General features: G+C 61.4%; 5 protein-coding genes across 10 annotated transcripts in view; 3 read left to right on the forward strand and 2 right to left on the reverse strand.

Annotated features, from left to right (window-relative positions):
- The window catches only part of NUP98 (nucleoporin 98 and 96 precursor), a 39874-nt gene extending 38440 nt beyond the window's left edge, over positions 1 to 1434 (forward strand). For all 5 annotated transcript variants that reach the window (XM_052699262.1, XM_052699265.1, XM_052699266.1 and 2 more), the window contains exon 33: positions 269 to 1434. In XM_052699262.1, coding sequence (XP_052555222.1) covers positions 269 to 486 — 218 coding nt within the window. In that variant the 3' untranslated portion in view covers positions 487 to 1434. The remainder of the gene's footprint in view (positions 1 to 268) is intronic.
- GDPD5 (glycerophosphodiester phosphodiesterase domain containing 5) overlaps positions 1 to 20942 on the reverse strand; it is a 364359-nt gene that overhangs the window by 10748 nt on the left and 332669 nt on the right. The gene's annotated exons all lie outside the window — the stretch shown is intronic.
- On the forward strand, positions 2733 to 5948 carry CHRNA10 (cholinergic receptor nicotinic alpha 10 subunit). Its single transcript, XM_052699334.1, has 5 exons — positions 2733 to 2799; positions 3411 to 3556; positions 4250 to 4404; positions 4888 to 5420; positions 5491 to 5948. Exons 1-5 carry the CDS (start codon positions 2733 to 2735, stop codon positions 5946 to 5948), a joined length of 1359 nt encoding a protein of 452 aa, XP_052555294.1.
- LOC128088624 (NAD(P)(+)--arginine ADP-ribosyltransferase 1-like) lies at positions 9279 to 11689 on the reverse strand. Its single transcript, XM_052699358.1, has one exon. The coding sequence runs from the start codon at positions 10323 to 10325 to the stop codon at positions 9279 to 9281; it is 1047 nt and encodes a 348-aa protein (XP_052555318.1). The 5' UTR covers positions 10326 to 11689.
- LOC128088602 (uncharacterized) lies at positions 16713 to 20257 on the forward strand. Its single transcript, XM_052699325.1, has 4 exons — positions 16713 to 17263; positions 17341 to 17404; positions 17509 to 17563; positions 17705 to 20257. The coding sequence occupies exons 1-4, from the start codon at positions 16937 to 16939 to the stop codon at positions 18645 to 18647; spliced, it is 1389 nt and encodes a 462-aa protein (XP_052555285.1). The 5' UTR covers positions 16713 to 16936; the 3' UTR covers positions 18648 to 20257.

Genomic DNA, 20942 nt, shown 5'->3' on the forward strand with positions numbered 1-20942 from the left:
GAGCTGACTCCCCTCCTGTCTGCAGGCTCCCTTCAGGCACTGCAGGCTGCACTGAGGTCACCTCCATGCTGAACAAGCCCAGCTCCCTCAGCCTGTCATTGCAGGGAGGCTCTGCAGCCCTCTGATGAAATGCAGCGCCCCGCTCACACGCAGGTTCCCTTCTGCAGTGTGGGCAAACCCCTCTGGCCGTGGCACCCTGCCTCCGGAGCGAGGGAGCCCTGATGGCTGGGTGCTGAGCTGTGACCCCGTTGCTCTCCTCCCTCCCCAGACATGGCCAAGCGCATCGCCAACCTGCTGCGCGTGGTTCTCAGCCTGCAGCACAGCCCGGAGCCGCTGGCTGACGGCGGCCCTGAGCTGCACCTCGTGCCCCTCCGCCTGCTGGCCCCCCACGTGGGCCGCCTGCCCATGCCTGAGGATTACGCCCTGGAGGAGCTGCGGGGCCTCACGCAGTCCTACCTGCGGGAGCTGACGGTGGTCACGCACTGAGGGCCGGCCCCCGGCTCCTCTGGACTCTGCGTGTTTCCTCGCCCCGCTCCCGGGCCGGAGCTCGGCGCCTTTTGATCCGTGGAGCTGTGGGCAGCTTGGAGACGTGGCTTAACGCCGAGCTGGGGAAGCGATGGATCCGTTTGGACCTCGCCTGTCGCCTCTTGGACTTCGCAGCCTCTTTCTTAGAATCAATAAAATGCCTCTTTGTGCAACCAGGTGAGACTGTGCTGTGCGCGGGCGCAGAGGGGCTTCGTGTCCCGGCGGCTCCGCTTTGCTCCGTCGGCAGCACGGGGTGCTGTGTGGGGGCAGCTGGCCTCGGCTTCCTGCCGCTGGGAGCACGGCGTTAAGCCAGCAGCACCAGGTGGGGCTGTGCTGTTCTGCGGGTGGGGGGCAGGGGAGAAGAACCCGACTTGGGTGTGGATTTCCTCCATTGGGAGCCGTGTGGCCCCTTCTGCTCTCTGCTCCGTCCCCAAAACGCCGCCAGGGCCGCCTGCCTCCCCAACCCGGAGCCCGGCTCTGTGTGTGCCTCAGGCCGTGCTGCAGGGCTGCAGCACCCAGCTGCCTTCAGCTCTGCACCCTGAGGGCACCCAGTCCTGCACCGCCGCTGCTCTGGGTGCTCCGTGCTGCTCTGGGTGCTCCGTGCTGCTCTGGGTGCTCCGTGCTGCTCTGGATGCTCCGTGCTGCTCTGGATGCTCCGTGCCGCCCCGCCGTGGGGAGCAGCTGCCATTGGTGCTCCCTGCTCCGTGAGTTGAGAACAAACGAACAAACAAACAAACTATTTTTGGATGGCAAAATAAAAAAGGCAAAGGTGCTGCCAGCAGCTCCTGCCCGCTCTGATGGTCCCTGAGCACCTGGGGGGTTGTAAAGGTTTTTATGGAGAAATTATAAAGACGTGATTATTTTCCTGTCCTTTTGAAACCGAGAAATAAAATGTTTATAGAAATACAAGGTTTCCCACCGTTGGCTTTGCTTTTTCTGCAGGGCTGCAATTGGGGGCAATGGGGGGGGGGGGAGGGAGCAAAAGGACCCACAACTACGGGTGGGGGCCTGGGGGGACCTTGGGCCTTCAGCAAAGGGGGCTGGGAGGAGCGCAGTGCTGCTGCAGGGCTTTTCCATGGGCACCAAGTGCTGGAATGGCACCGAGGGGCCCCTGGGGCTGCCGCCCTCCTGCAGCGCCGGGGTTGCGGTGGCCGTGGGGCAGAGCTGAATGTGACACCTGCCCACGCCGAGCCGGGTCACGCTGCCTTCCATTACCCTAATTGCCTCTCCAGGAGCCCAGCTGCCATCCTGGGATGAATAATTCACTGCCTGGAAACAAAACCTCCGGCCTTAAAACCGATCGGGGGCTGCTGGGCTCCTGCTGTGGCGCCGCAGGATGGGGGAGAGGCGCTGGGGCGATGCCCCCAGCAGCACGGTGACCTTTGGTGAGCCCTGAGGTTGGTCGGACCCCTCGTCTCTGTAGGTCCCTGCCTATGGATCTGCTTTATTCTGTTTGGTTCTCAGCAGCCAAATAGGAACAGCTGTCCCTGTCCTGCGCTCTGCCCCCAGCTCTGCCCAATGCCACCTGCAGCATCTTCTCCAGCACCTGCATCACCTCCAGCATCCCATCAACCTCCATTGCGTCCATCCATCACCTCCTCCGCCTCCATCCATCGCTTCTATCCATCACCACCACCTCATCCACCTCCACCACCTCATCTGCCTCCATCCGTCACTTCCATCACCTCCATCACGTAATCCACCTCCATCCATTGCTTCCACCACCCTCAATGCCTCCATCCATCACCTCCATCGCCTCCTCTACCTCCACCCATTGCTTCCATCTCCTCCACCACTCGCATCCACTACCAGCACCTCTCTCCACCTCCCCAGCACCACCACTGTGGGCAGCAGAGGACCCATCCCCGGGCTCTTCTCTTTTACGGAGGCAGGTCTCCAGCTGCCCAGCACCAATCCCCCCGGGTTGCTCAGCAGCAGCACAGACCCACAGACAGCAGCCAGGACTACCGAGAGCAGCGGCTGCCCTCGGATCGGCCCCCGCTCACGGCTCCACCGCCATCCCCTCCCCCGGCGCCCCCAGCAGAGCCCTTTGGACGTCCCTCGCCTCGAGGCCGCCGCCATCCCCCCCTGACGTCACCCTGCACCGAGCTCTTAAAGGCCGCCCCAACCCCTCCCAGCCCCGGGAGATGCCGTGCAGGTGATGCCTGCGATGTCCCCTGCGCCCGAGCCCTGAGGGCCCCACTGCCATGGGGAGCGTTCCGCTGCCCGCCTGCCTGCTGGCTCTCAGCCTCGCCGGCACCGTCCTGGCGCCAGGTAAGCGCAGGGCTCGGGGCGGGAGGGACAGAGGGTGACAACCTGGAGGGGACGTCGCCCGCAGGGCCCCCGTTGAACAGCCTATAGGGGTGAATGCAAACTCGCTGTGGGGAGGTTCTGCCCCGAGCCCCCGGCCCCATCCCGCCCCGGCTCCAATGCTGCGCCGCCAGCGAAATGCAATCCCACTGCAATCCCACTCGTCAAACATGCAGCGACGCGCGGCCGACGCCGATCCTCTGCCCTGGGGGGCTCCAAACTGGGGCTGGGGGCTCAGAAACCTCCGCCTCCGTTCTGGGGTCAGGACGCGTCCCTCTGCTGGGTTGGGTGGAGGACAACGATGGGGAGAAGTGGAAACAGCGGGGTTAGTAGAAATAGCGGGCGCAGCAGGAAGGATGGGATTGATAGAAACGACGGGAGATGATAGGAATAGCAGAAATAACGGGAGTGAGAGCAATAAGAGAGGAACGCAATGCTGGGTGGCGCCGCTCGAGACAGACAGCGTGACCTTGGGCTGGGACACGGAGCAGGGATGCGGTGGCTCCCGGCGATGGGGGTCCCGCTGGGGTCCCATCCGCGGGGGTCCCGGTGCCCCCACCGCCGTGGTCCCGCAGGCTGTGGGGCTGCGCAGGGCCGCCTCGCCCACAAGCTGTTCCACGACCTCTTCGCCAACTACTCCAGCGCCCTGCGCCCCGCCGAGGACACGGAGCGGGCGCTCAATGTCACCCTGCAGGTCACCCTGTCCCAGATCATCGACATGGTGAGCGCTGAGCCCCCCCTCAAGCACACACAGGCTCCTCCAGCTGCCCCAGGCTGCCTTGGACCCTCAAAATCACCTCCTATCCCCCTCAACACCTCTTCACATCCTCCCCAAAACGCTTCGACTCTCCCACAGCAGCCCAGATGCCCCCAAGACCCTGGAAATCAACTCAGAGCTCCCCTGGAAACCAGCACAGGTCCCTTCTTGGACGGCTCAAACCCCTCAAAATCAGCCCAGATCCCACCCCAAACCAGACCCTCAGCATCAACTCAGACCTCTCAGCACCAGTTCAGACCCCATAAAACCAGTCCAGTTCCCCACAAAACAATTCAGTCTCCTGAACACCAGTCCAGATCCGCCTCCACATCAGCACCAAGTCCTCAAAACCAGCTCGGATGCCCCTTAAATATCCCCAACCTCTCAAAACCATCTCAGATGTCCCTGAAACGGCCCCAAACCCTTCACATCAGCTCAGACCTCCCAAAACCAGCCCAGCATCCCCCCAGCCAGCTCAGAACCCTGAGAAGCCACCCAGATTCCACCCCAAGCTCCTCCAAACCTGCTCGGATCCCCTCAGACCAGCTCAAACCCATAACCCCCAGCACCACCCCCTGGAGACCCTGTGGCCACGCTGGGCTCACCCCATGGAGCCGCGGTGCCGCCGGGGTTGTTGCCCATCCTGTGCCCCTGCAGGATGAGCGGAACCAGGTGCTCACCTCCTACCTGTGGGTCCGCCAGGCCTGGCTGGATGCCCACCTGGCCTGGGATAAAGACGCCTACGGTGGCATCGACAGCATCCGCATCCCCAGCAGCTACGTCTGGAGGCCCGACATCGTCCTCTACAACAAGTGGGTCGTGCTCACCCCAACCAGGGGGAAGCAGGGGGGCAGTGCAGGGTGGGGTGAAACCAGCGGTCCTGGTGCAGGGAGGCTGGGGAGCTGTCACCTGTGCAGGGGGAACAGCACGGGGACAACACAGGGGACGTGGTTGGGTCAGCATGGGGTGTTGTAGGGGGATGTGGAGGGGACATGGCGCAGTGATGTAGCACGGGGATGCAGTGGCATGTGGCATGGGGACGTGGTGGGGATGTGGCATGGGGACGTGGCATGGAGACACAGTGGGGAGATGTCACAGGTTGGGGACGTGACATGGCATAGGAGCACGGGGACACGGCACGGAGATGTGACGTGGGGACGTGGTGGGAACATGGCATGGGGACACGGTGGGGACATGGCACGGAGGTGCACACTGGTGCCAGCCCGCAGCCCCTTGCCCCAGCGGGGTTGAGGTCACGGTGGCTCCCCCCCATCCCCCTGGCCGTCCCCGCGCAGCGCCAACGAGCGTTTCGGTGGCTCCATGGAGACCAACGTGGTGCTGCGCTCCGACGGTCACATCATGTGGGACGCTCCCGCCATCACCAAGAGCTCCTGCAAGGTGGACGTCTCCTACTTCCCCTTCGACGGGCAGCAGTGCCACCTCACCTTCGGCTCCTGGACCTACAATGGGAACCAGATCGACCTCCGCAACCGCCTGGACACGGGCGACCTGACCGACTTCGTGGAGAACGTGGAGTGGGAGGTGCTGGGCATGCCGGCCACGCGCAACGTGGTCACCTACGGCTGCTGCTCGGAGCCCTACCCCGACGTCACCTACACGCTGCTGCTCCGCCGCCGCGCCTCCTTCTACATCTTCAACCTGCTGCTGCCCTGCATCATGATCTCCTTCCTGGCACCGCTGGGGTTCTACCTGCCCGCCGACTCCGGGGAGAAGGTGTCTCTGGGGGTGACGGTGCTGCTGGCTCTCACCGTGTTCCAGCTGCTGGTGGCGGAGAGCATGCCGCCCTCGGAGAGCGTGCCGCTCATCGGTGAGCCAGGGGAGGGCGCCGGCGCCCGGCGCCGAGACCCGCAGCCCTCATCGCCCCTCTTGCCCCATAGGGAAGTACTACATCGCCACCATGACCATGATCACCGCCTCCACCTCTCTGACCATCTTCATCATGAACGTCCACCACTGCGGGCCGGGCGCCCGCCCGGTGCCACCCTGGGCACGTCGCCTCATCCTGCACCACTTGGCGCGCGCCCTCTGCGTCTGCGAGGTGGGCGAGAGCTGCGGCCGCCCCCGGAAAGAGGGGACGGGGGGGACGGGGCCGAGGGACCCCCCCGGAGAGGGCGCGGAGCCGGGGCTGTGCCCCCACAGCCGCTGCCTCTGCCACCACCGCGCGGTGCTCAGCAGCGTGGGGTACATCGCCGGCGTCTTCCGACGGCACCGCGCCGCCCAGCGCCACGCCGCCGAGTGGAAGAAGGTGGCCAAGGTGATGGACCGCTTCTTCATGTGGGTCTTCTTCCTCATGGTCTTCCTCATGAGCGTGCTGGTGATCGGCAACGCCGCCTGACGCCCGCCCCACGCCCGGTGCCCCCGGCCAGCCCATCCCCACGGTGCCCACGGAGCTCGTGCCCAGGACAGCACTGCAGGGAATAAAGCTGGCAGTGCATCCCCTGCGTCCCACCTCCTGACCGGGCTGTGCAGAGCCTTGCCCTGGGGCTGTGCTCGTGTCCACGCATGGATGTCTGTACGGATGTGTGAGAACAGAACAAGGCTGCAGGAACACTTTGGGGGTGTAGTGATAGAACAAGGAGGAGCGACTTGAAGCAAAAATGCCGTGGGAACCCAGCGGGACCCTGTAGGGCTGCTCCTGCCTGCCTCCGTCAGGATGCTCCGGCCCAGCTCATTTCGGGCGCTCCCATCAGCTTCCTCTTCTATGCGCCCATTTCTGTCCCTGCCCATTCCCCCAGCCCTGTCTGTATCTATGTCCACATCCGTGTCCTTATTATTGTCCATCTCTCTCTTTGTGACGCCATTCAGCAGCTGCCACATCCCAGTACAAACGACATCCATCCGTATGCACAAATGGATCCTGGGGGGCTCTTGTGCTGGGAGCTCCCTGGGGGTCCCAGCAGACCCCAGCGCCCCAGCAGTGCCCACAGCAGTTGGCAGCAGCGCTCCAAGGCTGCCTGGTTTTCCCATACGACACAGAGCAGCTCCAGGATGAGCTCCGTGTGGGAGCAATGAGGCGCTGAAGGCTCCGTGGGGCTCTGAGATCCAAGCCTGAGTGGGGCTCTGCTTGCTCAGCCCCAGGGAATGAAGGGCGCTGGGGGCTGCTGCCGGCAGAGCAGGGGCTCAGGGCTGGGGCACATCCACATCCTTATCCATGTCCACATCCATGCCTGTGTCCCTCTCCAGCAGCTGCTACCTCCCAGCACAAAGGACATGCATCTGTATGTGCACATGGATCCCAGGGGGCTCCTGGGCTGGGGGTTCCTCGGCTGCTCCCTGGGGTCCCGGTCGCTCCCTCCCACTCCAGCAGGATCTCTCTCAACTCACCAGTTCTCACGCTTCTGTCTGCACCAATGCTCTCCACAACCCCACCGTGGGGCAGGGAGCAAACGGCCGAGTGCTGCAGAGCTGCTGCAGGCTTAAAGCACAGCAGTGCTACTGCTGCTCAGTGCGGGCTCCAGAGGGCTGAGATAGCAGCAGATCTGAGCAGAGGCTGTGAGAGCAAAGACATTTCTTTGCGCTGCACTGTCATCATTATTATCAAGTAATGACATCAAGTCACTTAATTGCAAGGTGCACGAAGCTCAGCAGGAGCAGCGCCGGGTTCTGCACCTGCACAGAGTGTGGGACAGGACAGAGGAGGGCTGCGGAGATGGGGAAGGGTCTGGAGGGCCAAATGGGGGAGGCGCAGCTGGGGTCCATGGGGGTGTTCGACCCAGAGCAGCAGAGGTGGGGCGGAGGTTCATGGCCCTACAGCCTCTGATGGCTTCTCAGAGCCCAACAGCTCCTCACGGCCCTACACTCCGTCACTGCCCTACAGCCCCTCATTACCCTACAGCCCCTCACGGCCCCACAGCCCCGAGCCGCAGTTCTGAGCCCTGCTCTCCGCTGCCACCCAGAGGCTCCATGCGGCGCGGCGCTGCACCACGGCAGGCCGGGTGGCGCTGGGGGAAAGGCTGCGCCCCATCGGGCGGCGGTCGCGGCCCCGCTCGCAGCTCAGCGCTGTCCGTCCCCGCGCGGCAGCACGAGCAAATCTCCCCGCGACGACGAGCAGCGCTGTTTCTCCCTCCGCTTCCGCGCCGGCACCGAGGCTCCATCTCCTCCCAGCAGCTCCGCTTCTCTTCCTTCTCCTTTCCGATCCTCGCCGCCGTCCCGACGGAGGGCCACCGAGGAGGGGCTGCGCTCCCGGGCTGGCGGCGCTCCGCGCTCGGCCGGCCGCTTCCAAACAGCAAGCAGGCACTTCTGCTTCGGCCCCTGTCCTGTTCGGCGGCTCCGCTTGCAGGGCCCCCGGCGCCTGCTGGGCAGCAACACGCAGCAGTGGGGACAGCGGGAACAGCAGCGGGACAGGGAGAGCAGAGCTGTGGGGGCGCTGCGGGGGGAATCTCCAGGGACAGCGGGGCGCTGCTGCCATCCCCATCCCTTCTGCCGAGCCCAGCTCTTCTCCTTCCCGCAGATGAGAAGAGCCCCGAGTGCGGGGCAGCGCAGGTAGCAGCTCTGCGCCGACCATCAGAAGCGCCCGCAGAGCTCCTGGCAGCGCTCATTGCTGGGTGCTCGTTTAGGGCTCTGGCCGCGTTCTGGGCTCTCGGCACAGGCGAAGGGGCTCCGGCCTCGGCGGGGTCACGGCAGACCCCGTGCTGGCGCCAGGCCGGCGGGTACCCGATGCCGTGCCGGTCCCTGCAGCCGTTGCCGGGCACGGAGGCGAGCTGCGAGGGGCAGAGCCGTGCAGGCAGGCAGCTGCAGGCGCACGAGGGATGCATCGGGACAGCCTGCACGGGCACGGGGCGGCTCTGTGCGCGGTGCCACGCTGCACTGCGTCGGCACAGCCCGCAGCCCCTCGCCACCACCCGGCCCGGGGGCTGCGGGGCTCTCGGCTCCAGGATGCGGCCGGTGCTGGGGAGCGCTGCGGGGTGCGGGAGGGGGCTGGGGAGCTGAGCACGGAGAGCTGCAGGGCTCGAGGCGGCGTGAGGGGCAGAGCCCAGCGGCGGAGGAGCCGTGCAGAGCGCGGCCGGCCCCGCAGGAAGCAGCCTTCTCCGCAAGGCGTGAAAAGCCCGATTCATCCTCTCCGAAAGCGGTGTGCGCTGCTGTGGGTTGGGGCCCGGAAGCCCTCGTGGTGCCCAGCGAAGGGCCTCGGCTGCGACACCTCCGGACCCGTCCTCAGCCGCACGGCATTGGGGCCGGCAGCGCTCAGCACCGCGCAGCGGGATCGGGGCAGCACTGCGGGTTGAGCTGCCCCACAGCCCGGGGCCCACACGGCCGCCTCAATCCCGGGCAGACCCGGGTCCCCACACGCTCCCAGGTCCCACTGGGACCGGTATGAAGCACTGCAACACACAGCACCGACGTGCTGATGATCGAGGTTTAATGAGAGAAAGAAGAGGGCACCAGCTGTGGGATGAGGCGCAGCCTGGCTTCAGCACACGCACGGAGCAGCACAGTTCTGCACGCCGCCGGCCCTTGGGTGCACGTCTCTACCCATCCCCACCCTTGGGTTCTGCTGCTGCCCTGTCCCTGCACAGCCCCGCAGCTTTGCAGAGCTCTAAGCTGCTCCAGCTTCCCATCTCCCCACCCCCCAGCCCCACCTCCCCAGGTCCCCACTCCCCACAAACAGAGATGTTCCCTTTGCCTCCATGCTCCTCATCCCCTTCCTTCCAGAGCTGCTGGCCTGGGGTCACCCTCTGTGCCCCCATGCCCCTCTGGCACGTTTGGGGCAGGGCAGGGGGGGCAGAGGTGGCCCACGGCTGAGCCCCAGCCCCACCTCCTGGTGGCCCCGACCCCACTGCCCACTCTGAGGCTTTAGAAGCTCACAGTTGTAGTTGCTCTTCGTCTCTTTAGAGAGGAGTTTGATTTCACTTCTGCCTTTGACGATGGAGAACTTGGTGACCTTAAAGACTTCAAAGGGTGGGATGAGGACTTCTTCCTCAGAGGGGAAGAAGGACAACGGATTGATGGAGACACCATGGCAGGTCTTGATCTCAAAGAAAGTGTCTTTCCCAAACTGCTTTGCAGCATTCTCGTCTGTGGAGGCGGAGGTGAACTGGCCGAAGCGCACAGTTTTGCCTTTTTGGGCTGTGAAGCGGATGCCCCGCACACCGCGGTAGACGCTGTAACATTTGTCGGGATTGGATTTTCGCAGAGCCTGCAGCGCCTGGGTCAGGAGGAAATGCAGCGTCTTGAAGTGATACGACTGCATGTAGTGCTGGTGGGAGAGTCCGCCCTGACGTGTGTCTGCGTTGAACTTCTCGCACATCCCATCTGCAGCACTGTACGCCACCACGGCGATGGCCAGATCCATGTTCAGCTTTGGGCAGTTACTAGGATTTTGGCAGATCTTCTGCCATTCTGCAGCTGCCTTCTTCCAGGTCTTTGCATAGTCCTTGTTGTTTTTGATCTCCGTACGGTTCACCTCCTGTATCTTAGTCTTCATCTGATTCTCGCAGTCTTTGTATTGGTCATCAAAGGAGTCGGGGGCCATGTTCATCTTTATCTCAATGGGGTCGAGGTCTCCGTCGTGCAGGGCGCTGCTGGCGGCCGACGTGCTGAGCAAGGTGCCGGCCAGCAGCACCCAGCACAGGGCGAGGAGCTCCATGAGTGGGAGCTGGCTGGGGGAGCGGCGGCGGGGGCTGCAGGGAGAAGCGGAGCAGAAGCATCGCGGTGACCTCAGGACCCTCCAGATCCCCCCCGACAGCACAGGGAAGCACCCCAGCCTGCGTCCCATCCAGGGCCCCCGGGCTCTGCCCCCCCCCGCTGCCCCCAGCCTCGGGCCCACGGCTGCCGTTCCCTGCTGCAGACAAGAAGGTTCCCCAGCGCAGCCCCAGCAGCCGCAGTGCCGGGAGCAGCCCTGGAGCTGCAGCACGCTGTTACCTTTGCTCTGCTTCAGGCAGGACCCACGGCGTGATGCAGCTGCAGGACACCCGGAGCTGGGCTCCCACTTTGTAGAGCAGCCCCAGCCCGCGTGCCCTGCGTAACTCACCCGCAAGCACCCCAAACTGCCCCGCTGTGGCCAAGTGGTTCAACGGCTTCCCCCAGGAAATGTCCATGTTGAGCCATCCCCCTGGCCTTGGTGCACGTGTGGTTCGCGGTCCCACGGGCGCTGAGATGAGCGGCTCTGGCTCCGCAGCCCTCGGTGCAGAGGGGCTCCCAGCAGCTGGCGCTGGACCCGCTGAGCTGGGCTGGGTGGGATGGAGCTGATGGATGCTAGGAGCCGGTCGGGTGCCGCGTGTTGTGTTTGGGGCGAGCGCGGCTTCTGTAAGGGCTGCTCTGCCTGCGGGGAGTCTGGGCTGCACCAGGAGCTGCAGGGCACAGAGCCGGGCCGGCTGCTCCAAAGGCCCAAGGGAGATCCTGGAGCACAGGGCGCCGTGCTGAGCTGTGAGCTGGGCACTTGGCCCTGGGGCTGCTGCTGCTCGGGACCGGCATCAGTCAGGAACTACCGAGCCATTGCCTTGGGCATCCTTTGCTTTGCTTTCTTCCTCTCTTCCTCTCTATCTCTCTCATCAAACCATCCCGCTCTCAACTGACAAGCTCTTACAGCTTTATCTGTGCCACTGCTCTGCCCTATCTCCTGGTGGGGCAATGAGCAAACGGCCGAGTGCTGCAGAGCTGCTGCAGGGTTAAAGCACAGCAGTGCTTCTGCTGCTCTGCTTCCAGAGGCTTCCAGAGGGCTGAGATAACAGCAGATCTGTGAGAGCAAAGGAATTTCTTTCCCCTGCGTATCGCCGTTATTGTCATGTAATGTCATTAATTCCTTTAATCACCAGCTGCACGAAGCTCAGCAGGAGCCGTGCCGCATTGTGCACCTGGGACGGGGCTCTGAGTTCAGCCCTGGAGAGGGACGTGAAAGGCGACAAGAAGGGGCTCTACAGGTACATAGGCAGGAGACAGGGCAAGGTGATGAAAGGTAACTGATGAGGGGATCTGGCTTCATAGAAGAAGCTGAGGTGCTCAGGGAGCGCTTTGCCTCAGTCTTCACGGGTGGTCAGGCTTCCCATGTCTGCCAGGGCCACGAGCCTCCAGGTGAGCGTGTGGGGAGTGGGTTCTGTCCCACTGTAACAGTGCAACAGGTCCGAGTCCTCCCGAAACGGAGTGTGGAAAAGGCCTTGGGGCTGGGTGATATCCATCCCAGGGTGGGCAGAGAGATGGCTGATGTGGCTGCCGAGCCATTCTGCATCATATTAGAAATGTCATTTCTATGCAGTGAAGTCCCCAGGGACTGAAAAAGGGAAACGTTGCTCCCATTGTTGAGAGAGAGAGAAAGGAAGACCTGGGGAGCTACAGGTCAGTGAGCCTCACCTCTGTGCCTGGGAAGATCGAGGAGCAGATCCTCCTAGAAGCTGTTATATGTGAGATGAAGAGGGGATTTGACACTGCCACATGGTTTCAGCAAGGGCAGATCTTGCCTCACCCATCTGGAGGCCCCCTGTGATGGAGTGACGGCTTTGGTGGGCGGGGGAAGGCGGTGGATCCTTCTACCATCTACCTGGCCATCTACCTGGACTTCTGCAAGGCCTCTGACACGGTCCCTCACCACGTCCTGCTCTCTGAATTGGAGAGGCGTGCATCTGAAGGATGGACCGTCGGCTGGATGAGGAATTGGCTAGCTGGACGCGGCCAAGGGCTGTGATCCATGGCTCTGTGTCGGGCTGCAGGCCGGCCACAAGCGGTGTCCCTCAGACGATGGCATCGAGTGCAGCCTCAGCGAGTCTGTGATGACAACAAGCTGAGCGGTGCAGGCGATGGATTGGAGGAAGGGAAGCATCCAGAGGGAGCCGGACAGGCTGGAGAAGTGGCAACATGAGAACACAATCAGGTGCAATAGTGGCCGAGTTTTTCTTTGAGAAAAGAAGACTGAGAGGGGACCTGATCCAGGTTTATAAATATATGAGGTCTGGGGGCCATAGTGGTGAGGCCAGGCTCTTTTCAGTGGTACGTGGAGACAGGACAAGGGGAAATGGCCATAACCTGCAGCATAGGAAGTTGTGCAGCAATGTGCGAAGGAACTTCTGTACAGTGAGGTGAGGAGCACTGGAACAGGCTGCCCAGGGAGGTGGTGGAGTCTCCTGCTCTGGAGATGTTCAAGACCTGCCTGGATGCCGACCTGTGCGACCTGCTGTAGGGAACCTGCTTTGGCAGGGGGTTGGACTGGATGATCTCTGGAGGTCCCTTCCAACCCCTACAATTCTGTGATGCTATGAAATAACTCTCCCTTGTTCCGCCAGTCCAGGTCTATCTGAGCCACCTCAATCCTGGCAGCTCGGTCTGCCTGATGGTTATTTTGCTGTTCTTCAGTAGCCCAACTGCTGGGCACATGAGCATCTACGTGGCGCATCTTTACAACCACATCCTTTATTCAGGCACCAGTGTCTTTCCACAGTTCATCAGCCCAAATAGGTTTTCCCCTCTGTTGCCAGTTGTTCTGTTCCCACTGCTGTAACCACCCCCAAAAGGCATTTGCTGCCATCCATGAGTCAGTGCAAAGATAAAGCATTGGCCACCTCTCCCGTTCAGCAACGTATAAGGCCAGCTGGACAGCCTCTACCTCTGCCCATTCCTTGATCCTCCTTTCCCTTCAGCAGCCTCTGCCACTCGCCGTGTGGGGCTGCACACAGCAGCTTTCCATCTGCGATGCTCCCCCACCATACGACACGATCCACCTGTGAACAGGGCGCCTTTCATTTTCTGGTAGTGCACTGTATGGTGGGGCCTCTTTCGCACGTGACACCTCTTCTGACGATGATGTTCCAAACTTTTTATCTTCAGGCCAGTCCATGACCACAGAATCACAGAAACATGCAGGTTGGAAGAGGCCTACAAGATCATCCAGTGCAACCATCCACCTATCACCTATAGTTCTCACTAAACCGTGTCCAAAATCCAGTCCACGATGACCTCTAGGATTCCTGGACGGCTGAGGTTCCCCATCTCACTCGCTGTGTAATCAACGCAATCCTCTTACTCCAAGTGGCATCAGTAGCATGATGGGTGGAGGGAACCTTTCCTTTAAACATCCAGTTCAGCGCTGGCAGTCGAGGTGCCAGAAGGAGCTGCGTTTCAGTGCCAATTACTTCAGAAGCAGCCCAACCCCCTCGTATGCTGCTGAGACCTCCTTCTCAGTTGCAGTGAAGCCCTCTTCCGACCCCCTGTAGGCTCCACTCCGGAATCCCAGGGGTCGGCCTCGGGTCTCTCCTGAGGGTCTTTGCCACAAACTCCAGATGGGCCCTTTCTCTCCAGCAGCAGTGCAGAGGATGTTCTTTACACCCTGTCCCATCCATACTGGCCCCAGGGCCACGGCACGGGCTGCCTCTTGTTTAATCTCTTCAAAAGCCTGCTGCTGCTCGGGACCCACGCAAAGTTGTTGTTCCTTCACATCACTTGATAGAGGGGGTGATGTACAAACTGTACAGGCTGTAGTTTGGGATGTGCATCCTCCAAAAACCCACTGCACCCAGAAAAGACTGTGTTTTCTCTTTGCTAGTGGCTGAAGACCTAGTGGGCATGTTGTCTATCCCGTCTGTGGGATGTGGCGATGCCCATCTTGCCATCTTACACCTGGGAACTGAATCTCCTGGACAGGTCCCTTCACTTTGTTTCACTTAATAGCAAAACCAGCGTGCAGAAGAACTTGAATTATTGGCTCCCCTTCCTTCAAACTTCCTCTGCTGTCGCCCCACACAGCGATATCATCGATGTGCTGCAGGCGCTCAGGAGCACCGCCCTGTTCCAACGTGGTTCGGAGCAGCCCATGGCAAATGGTTGGGCTGCGTTTCCACCCCTGGGGCAAACGGTTCCCTGTGTACTGGACGCCCCTCCAAGTGCAAGCAAACTGTGGCCTGCATACGACAGAACGGAGAAGAAGGCATTGGCTATGCAGGGGTGGATACCACATGGCTGCTTTTGACTGCAGTCCATACTGCTGTGCTGACATACCTGGCACAGCACCAGTGCTGCGGGTGTGACTTCATTCAGGGCACGGTAGTCCGCCGTCAGCCCCATTCTCCACTGCTTTTATGTGATGTCATGATGTGGCATAACGACAACAAAAAACACGAAACCACAACACCTCGCCCAAAGGGGCACAGCCTGTATTTTTCAGTCCTTTTTTCGCCCACAGAATGGTAGGGGCTGGAAGGGACCTTTGGAGCTCATCAAGTCCAACCCCCCTGCAAAACGGGCTCCCTTCAGCAGGCTGCACAGTGGGCGTCCAGGCAGGTCTGCAATATCTCCAGAGAAGGAGAAGGAGAAGCCACAGCCTCCCTGGGCAGCCTGCTCCAGAGATCCGCCATCCTCACTGTGGAGAAGCTTCCTATGCTCCAATTTATGGCCGTTTCCCCTTCTCCTGTTCCCACAGACCGCTGACAACACTTCAGCCTTGTCCTTCGGGCTCCCACGCTTCAGATATTCACAAGCATTGGCCAGATCCCCTCTGAGTCTCCTTTTCTCAGGGCTGAACAGACCCATGATACTCAGCCTTTCCTCTAAGCGGAGCTGCAGGCCCTGCATCATCTCCATCTCCTTTCCCTCTCCTGTCCTGCCCTCCCCTGACATCTGCAAGCCATTCCATTGGGGCCAGTCCTGGTCATGGAGAGCAGAGCTCAGAGCTGCTCCTCTGCTGCCTGTGAGGGTTGCAGGGCCTTGAGAGGCCGTAGGGACAGGAGGGGCTTTAGGGACACGAGGGACTGCAGGGAAATTAAGGGCTGTAGAGGCATGAGGGGCTGCAGGGACAGGAGGGGCTGTAGGGACGTGAGGGACTGCAAGGACAGGAGTGGCTGCAGGGCCTTGAGAGGCTTCAGGGCCTCGAAGGGCTGTGGGACAAGAGGGGCTTCTGGGCTCCTCACTGCCAATGGTTTCCAGGCTGGTTCGGCCCAGTTCCGTGACTGGCGGGGCTGAGGGATTTCACAAAATCTGTGCCTCCGGAAATAGGGAACAGGGGACCCCAAAATAATTAAAAACAGCGGCAACGATCTGAGGAGAAACAAACTAATTTACTAAATATGGTATTGGAATGCCAGATAACACAGTAATACAGTACAATCAGAACTGGAGCTAATAAATCACATACAGGGAGAGAGAGAGAATGTCTGAAAGGTGGAATGGCCTCAGCACAAGGCTGAGGTGAGATGCCTGGTCCAGCTGAGCAGCAGGGAGATGGGAGGAGAGCTGGCGAAGAAGAGCAGGCGAAGAAGAGCATCGGGTGCCCTTGCAGGAGCTCTGTCTGCTCTTGTGACCGCAGAGTCCAATGGGGAATGCAGTTCTTCTTCTCAGAAGCACAGAATCACAAGGTTGGAAACGACCTGCAAGATCATCCCGTCCAACCCCCCTCCCATTGCTATCAGTACCACAAGCACTAACCCACATCTCGTAGCTCCTCATCCAGGTGCCTCTTGAACGCTGCCAGGGACGGCGACTCCACCACCTCCCTGGGCAGCCATTGCAGTGCCTGACCACCCTCTGAGAGAAAAAGTTCATCCTCATGTCCAACCTAAACCTCCTCTGGTGCAACTTGTGGCCGTTTCCTCGGGTCCTACTATTTGCCTGGGAGAAGAGGCCAGACCCTTTTACACCACAGCTCCCTTCAGGAAGTTGTAGAGTGCAGTGAGGTCTCCCCTGAGCTCCTCTTCTCCGCACTGAACAATCCCAGCTCCCTCAGCTGCTCCTCATAAGGTTTGTGCTCCAGACCCCTCACCAGTTTCGTTGCCCTTCTCTGGGCAGGTACCAGAACTTGAGCATCAACAGTGAAACTGCAGTGCCCCGCATGATGTCGTGGTGTGGAACACCGAGAACCAAACACGGCAAAACCACGACACCACGAGCAGCACGAGCAACTCCTTGAGAGGAACAAGCGGGGTTTTCGGGCATTAGCAGAAGGCCGCTTCCTCCAGCGCTCCTCTGCCTGCTGGGCTCTTCCCCTCCCACGGCCAACTCACCCCACAAAGGGAGGGGGGCTGTCAGCTCCAAAAGGGACCCACATCGCCCCCATGGCGGCCCTCCCCCCCAGACTACAGCCCTCGCCCCCTGGGAAGAAGGCTCCACACGGCGTCCTCGCCCTGATGGCCCAGAGATGGCAGCAGCGCCCCGCTCCTGCCCCGCTGTCCCTGGAGATTCCCCCTGCAAGCAAAGGCGCCGAACAGGACAGGGGCCGAAGCAGAAGTGCCTGCTTGCTTTCTGTTTGCTTTCATTCTGCGCACTCTGGAGGTGCTGCGGTGAGGCCGCGGCCCTCTGCTCCCTTGCAGGAGCAAAGCCCCAGTGCGGGGCAATTCCTGCAGCCCGGGAGCTCCAGGGCCACCCGGCGGGAAGGGGCTGCAGGTTGGGCTTCTAAGAGCCCCGGTGCTCAGCATGGAGAGCTCTGCTAAATCCAAAGTTCCATGCGGTGCTGCAGGCCGGAGGGCGGGAATGGAACGCTGGGACTGTTGCATCACAATGAGAGGTCCTGCGTGTCACAGAGGGGGGCCTGCAGGAGGTCAGCTGGCATGCCATGAGCAGAGCCGGCCTCATTCCTCCTGCGCAAGCGACGGAGCATCACCGGAGCACGAGTGGAGGAGCATCGCTGTGATCATGGAGAGCCCCAGCTCTCCAGGACCGCTTGGGATGGCCATGCAGCTGAAGCTGATGCTGCAGTTCTGCCTGGCCTCAATCGTGCTGCTGCCCTTCCGGCAGCTGCAGGTAGGTGATGGGTGAGGAGCTGTGGGGCACAGGGGCCCAGGGGCAGCCCCTCAACCCACCTCTCACTGCTCCCGCAGAAGTTCTGTCGGAGGTTGGGGAAGAAGAGGACAGAGATGAGTACCCAGATGGAGGAGGGGAGAGGTGAGCAGCCCCGACTCCCCAGCTGAGCACCCTGCAAGGGGTCGGCAGCCCAGTGTGGGGCTGAGCGGGGGGTCCCGGCCGCTCACACGCTCTTGCTTTGGCAGATGCCTGGCGGAAGGACGGAGCAGCGGGGATGGCGTCGCCAACCTGGGAACAGCGGTGAGTGCTCTTGGCCAGACCTGCTCCTACTGCTGCAGGGCCTGGGGTCAGGACCATGGGAGGAGGCTGCACTGGGGTCATGGCCCAAACCCTGGGCGTGGGAGTAGCGGGTCCCCTCAATTCCTCCTTTTCCTCCTGCAGGACGAACCCAGACGAAAGGCGTACGAAGCTCCGCTGGGCCCCGCTGGCATCCATGGAGTCCCTGGGCTCCCTGGCTGCTTCTTCTTCTTCCTCCTTTTCCTCCCTCTACTCCTTACCAGAGCCCTGGCCTGGAGCTCTGTCAGAGTTGGCTGCTCTTATCCCTCGGACCGACCAAGAGCCACAACCAGAGTCAAAGGCAGAGCGAGAGGAAGAGCGAGAGCTGGAGTCAGAGGTGGAGACGCAGCCGGCCCTGAGCCCCAGCCCTGAGACCCCGGCTCTTCCGGCAGCAGCCCCCAGCCCCCTTCATTCCGTGGGTCCGAGCAAGCAGATCTCCCCCAGGGATGGAGTGCAGAGCCCCACGGAGCCCGAATACTCCCACACGGAGCTCATCCAGGAGCTGCTCCAAGTCATCCGGGAAAACCAGGCAGCCGTTGAGCGCCGCAGCCAACTGCTGCAGGCACTGCTGGAGCGGCAGGGAGTGGCTGGGACCCCCAGGGAGCCCTCAGCACAGGAGCCTCCAGCACAGAATCCTCCCACCCAGGAGCCCCCAGCCCAGGAGCTGTTAGAACAGGCGCCACCAGTCCAGGAGCCCCCCGGCATCCATCTGCATATACAGATGGATGTTGTTGGTACTGGGAGGTGGCAGTCGCTGGAGATGGACAGCATGGATATGGACACAGATACGGATACGGACGAGAACACATCGAGAGATCTGCTGATAGACACTGAAGGTCACGGGAGCGCCACAAAGGAGCTGGACCCGAGAGTCTCGACGGAGCCAAGCAGGAGCAGCCCTACAGGGTTCCGCTGGGGTCCCACGGGCTCAGCCCACCTGCAGGTGAACCCAGGGCTGTGCTGGGCCGGGCAATGCCTGCAGGCTTGCTGCTCCAGGCTGTGGCGGTGGCTGCAGGAGTGCTGGAGGCGCCGCCGTGCACAGCTCTGAGCGGGGAGGAAGAGCCTCCGAGGCCGAGTGCGAGGTCCAGCACCGCTACAGCCCCACCGCGCTCCCCCGGTTCAGAGCAGTGAAGGTTTCCCTTCCAATCCTGGGCTCAGGCAGCCCAGCAGTGCCCTGAGCAGCCGTGGGGCCGCATCCAGCCTGGGGCTGCATCGCAGAACTGCAGAACCACATCCCAGTCCGGGTGGGAAGGGCCCTCGAAGCCGACCCTGTGCCAACTCCATGGGCAGGGGCTGCTCTTGACAGCCAGATGGCAAAGTTCCCTCTGTGGGAATGCAGTCTTGCTTCTACAGAAGAACAAGGGAAGAATTTCATGTCACAGCCATCCAGCTTCACAGAGATTGGGTGCATGGAGTAATTTGTACAAAGAGAGAGAGACTGCAAGTCAATCAGCACTGCACACGTACAGCTAGCAACACTTCATGTTAGCCAGTGGGAATACATCTGTGTAATACTGCATCGTGTGCTCAGATGCACTGCACGAATATCCTGCCCAGGAGAAGGATGACAGCAGAGCACCAGGCATGGCGTGCCTGAGGAAGTGCTGGCAGCCCCCGGCGCTCTGTGTGACCAAGAACCGTCCTTTGGGCAGCAAGGAGCAGCCTGGGCCACAATCACCTCAGCAGGAGCATAAGAAGGGCGCTGAGACGTCCAGGAAACAACGGGATGGCGGCCGGTTGGCACCAGGCAGACTGAGAGTTACCAGAGTCAGAACAGAATTCAGAAATGGAAATGGAAATCTCCTGCTTGCAGGACGGCCGCCACTGCAACAGCCAATAAAATCTGATTCCATCACAGGCATCGTCCTGAGCAATTTCTGGACCCTTCTGTCACCTCTGCAGCATGGGGCTCTGCGGTGATGGGCACCTGTGCTTCTCGCTGCCAGGACCTCACCGCCCTCAGCTGAATGGCGCCTCATATCTCGCCTGAATCCCCTCTTTTAGCCTGAAGCCAATGCTGCTCTGCGGCAGCTGAGGCATGGAGTGAGATGGGAACGATCCGTATTCAAATCCATGCTCTTCTCTGCAGGCTCTGACAGGCCTTACGCTCATCTCCAAGCTCCCTCCTGCGGCCTCCGGCCCCCTGCGTGTCCACACAACACTCACCAAGTCTCCCTCAGCCCTGCACACCGGCTGCCCTCGCAGTGCCACCCCATCACAGCCACACGTGGCTTCTGCTCCCGTGCTGCTCCTCCATACAGGGTGGTCGCCAGACGGGGCTTTGCCCCACGTCTGCTCTGCTCCCCTGCACACATCCTGTCTTCTCTGTGTCCTCTTACATGCCTGTCAGTGTTGGTTCTCAGCCTGCATTCTGAGCGTTGTCTGCAACCCCAGCATCTCCCCCTGTGGTGTCTATTAACAGACTGTTGATACAGGACCAAAAACAATGGCACTGTGTGCCTTAACGAGGAACTAATGACACTGTAGAGTCATAGAATGGCCTGGGCTGCAAATGAGCACAGCGCTCATCCAGCTCCAAGCCCTGCTGTGTGCAGGTCGCCAAGCAGCAGCCCAGGCTGCCCAGAGCCACATCCAGCCTGGCCTTGAATGCCTGTAGGGATGGGGCATCCACAGCCTCCTTGGGCAACCTGTGCCAGTGCCTCACCACCCTCTGTCTCAAAAACATCCAGCCCAAACCTCCCCTGTCTCACTTTCAAGCCATTCCCCTTGTCCTGTCACCACCCACCCTCACACACAGCCGTTCCCCCTCCTGTTCATCCGCTCCCTTCAAGCACTGAAGGCCACCATCAGGTCTCCCTGCAGCCTTCTCTTCTCCAAGCCAAACAAGCCCAGTTCCCTCAGTCTTTCCTCACAGCAGAGCTGCTCCAGCCCTCTGCTCATCTCAGTGCCTCCTGTGGACCCGCTCCCAGAGCTCCCCGTCCTTCCTGTGCTTGGGGCCCCAGTAGGACGCAGCGCTGCAGATGGGGCCTCACAAGAGCCGATGGAGGGGACGATCACCTCCCTCTCCCTGCTGGCCGCCCCTTTGTCATGCAGCCCAGAACACATTGGCTGCATTCCGGGCTGCAGGCGCTCACTGCTGCCTCATGCCCAGCTCCTCGTCCACCAGGACCCCCAGTCCTTCTCCACAGGGCTGCTCTCCAGGACATCTTCCCCCAGTCTGTGTCAATACCTGGCTTTGCCCCGACCCGATGCAGCACCCTGCACTCGGCCCTATTGCACCTCATTGGGTTCTCATGTTGCCACTTCTCCAGCCTGTCCGGCTCCCTCTGGATGCTTCCCTTCCTCCAACCCATCGCCTGCACCGCTCAGCTTGTTGTCATCA

The sequence above is a fragment of the Tympanuchus pallidicinctus genome, unplaced genomic scaffold (assembly GCF_026119805.1).
Source record: "Tympanuchus pallidicinctus isolate F22 unplaced genomic scaffold, pur_lepc_1.0 scaffold36, whole genome shotgun sequence".
NCBI classification, from domain to species: Eukaryota; Metazoa; Chordata; class Aves; order Galliformes; family Phasianidae; genus Tympanuchus; species Tympanuchus pallidicinctus.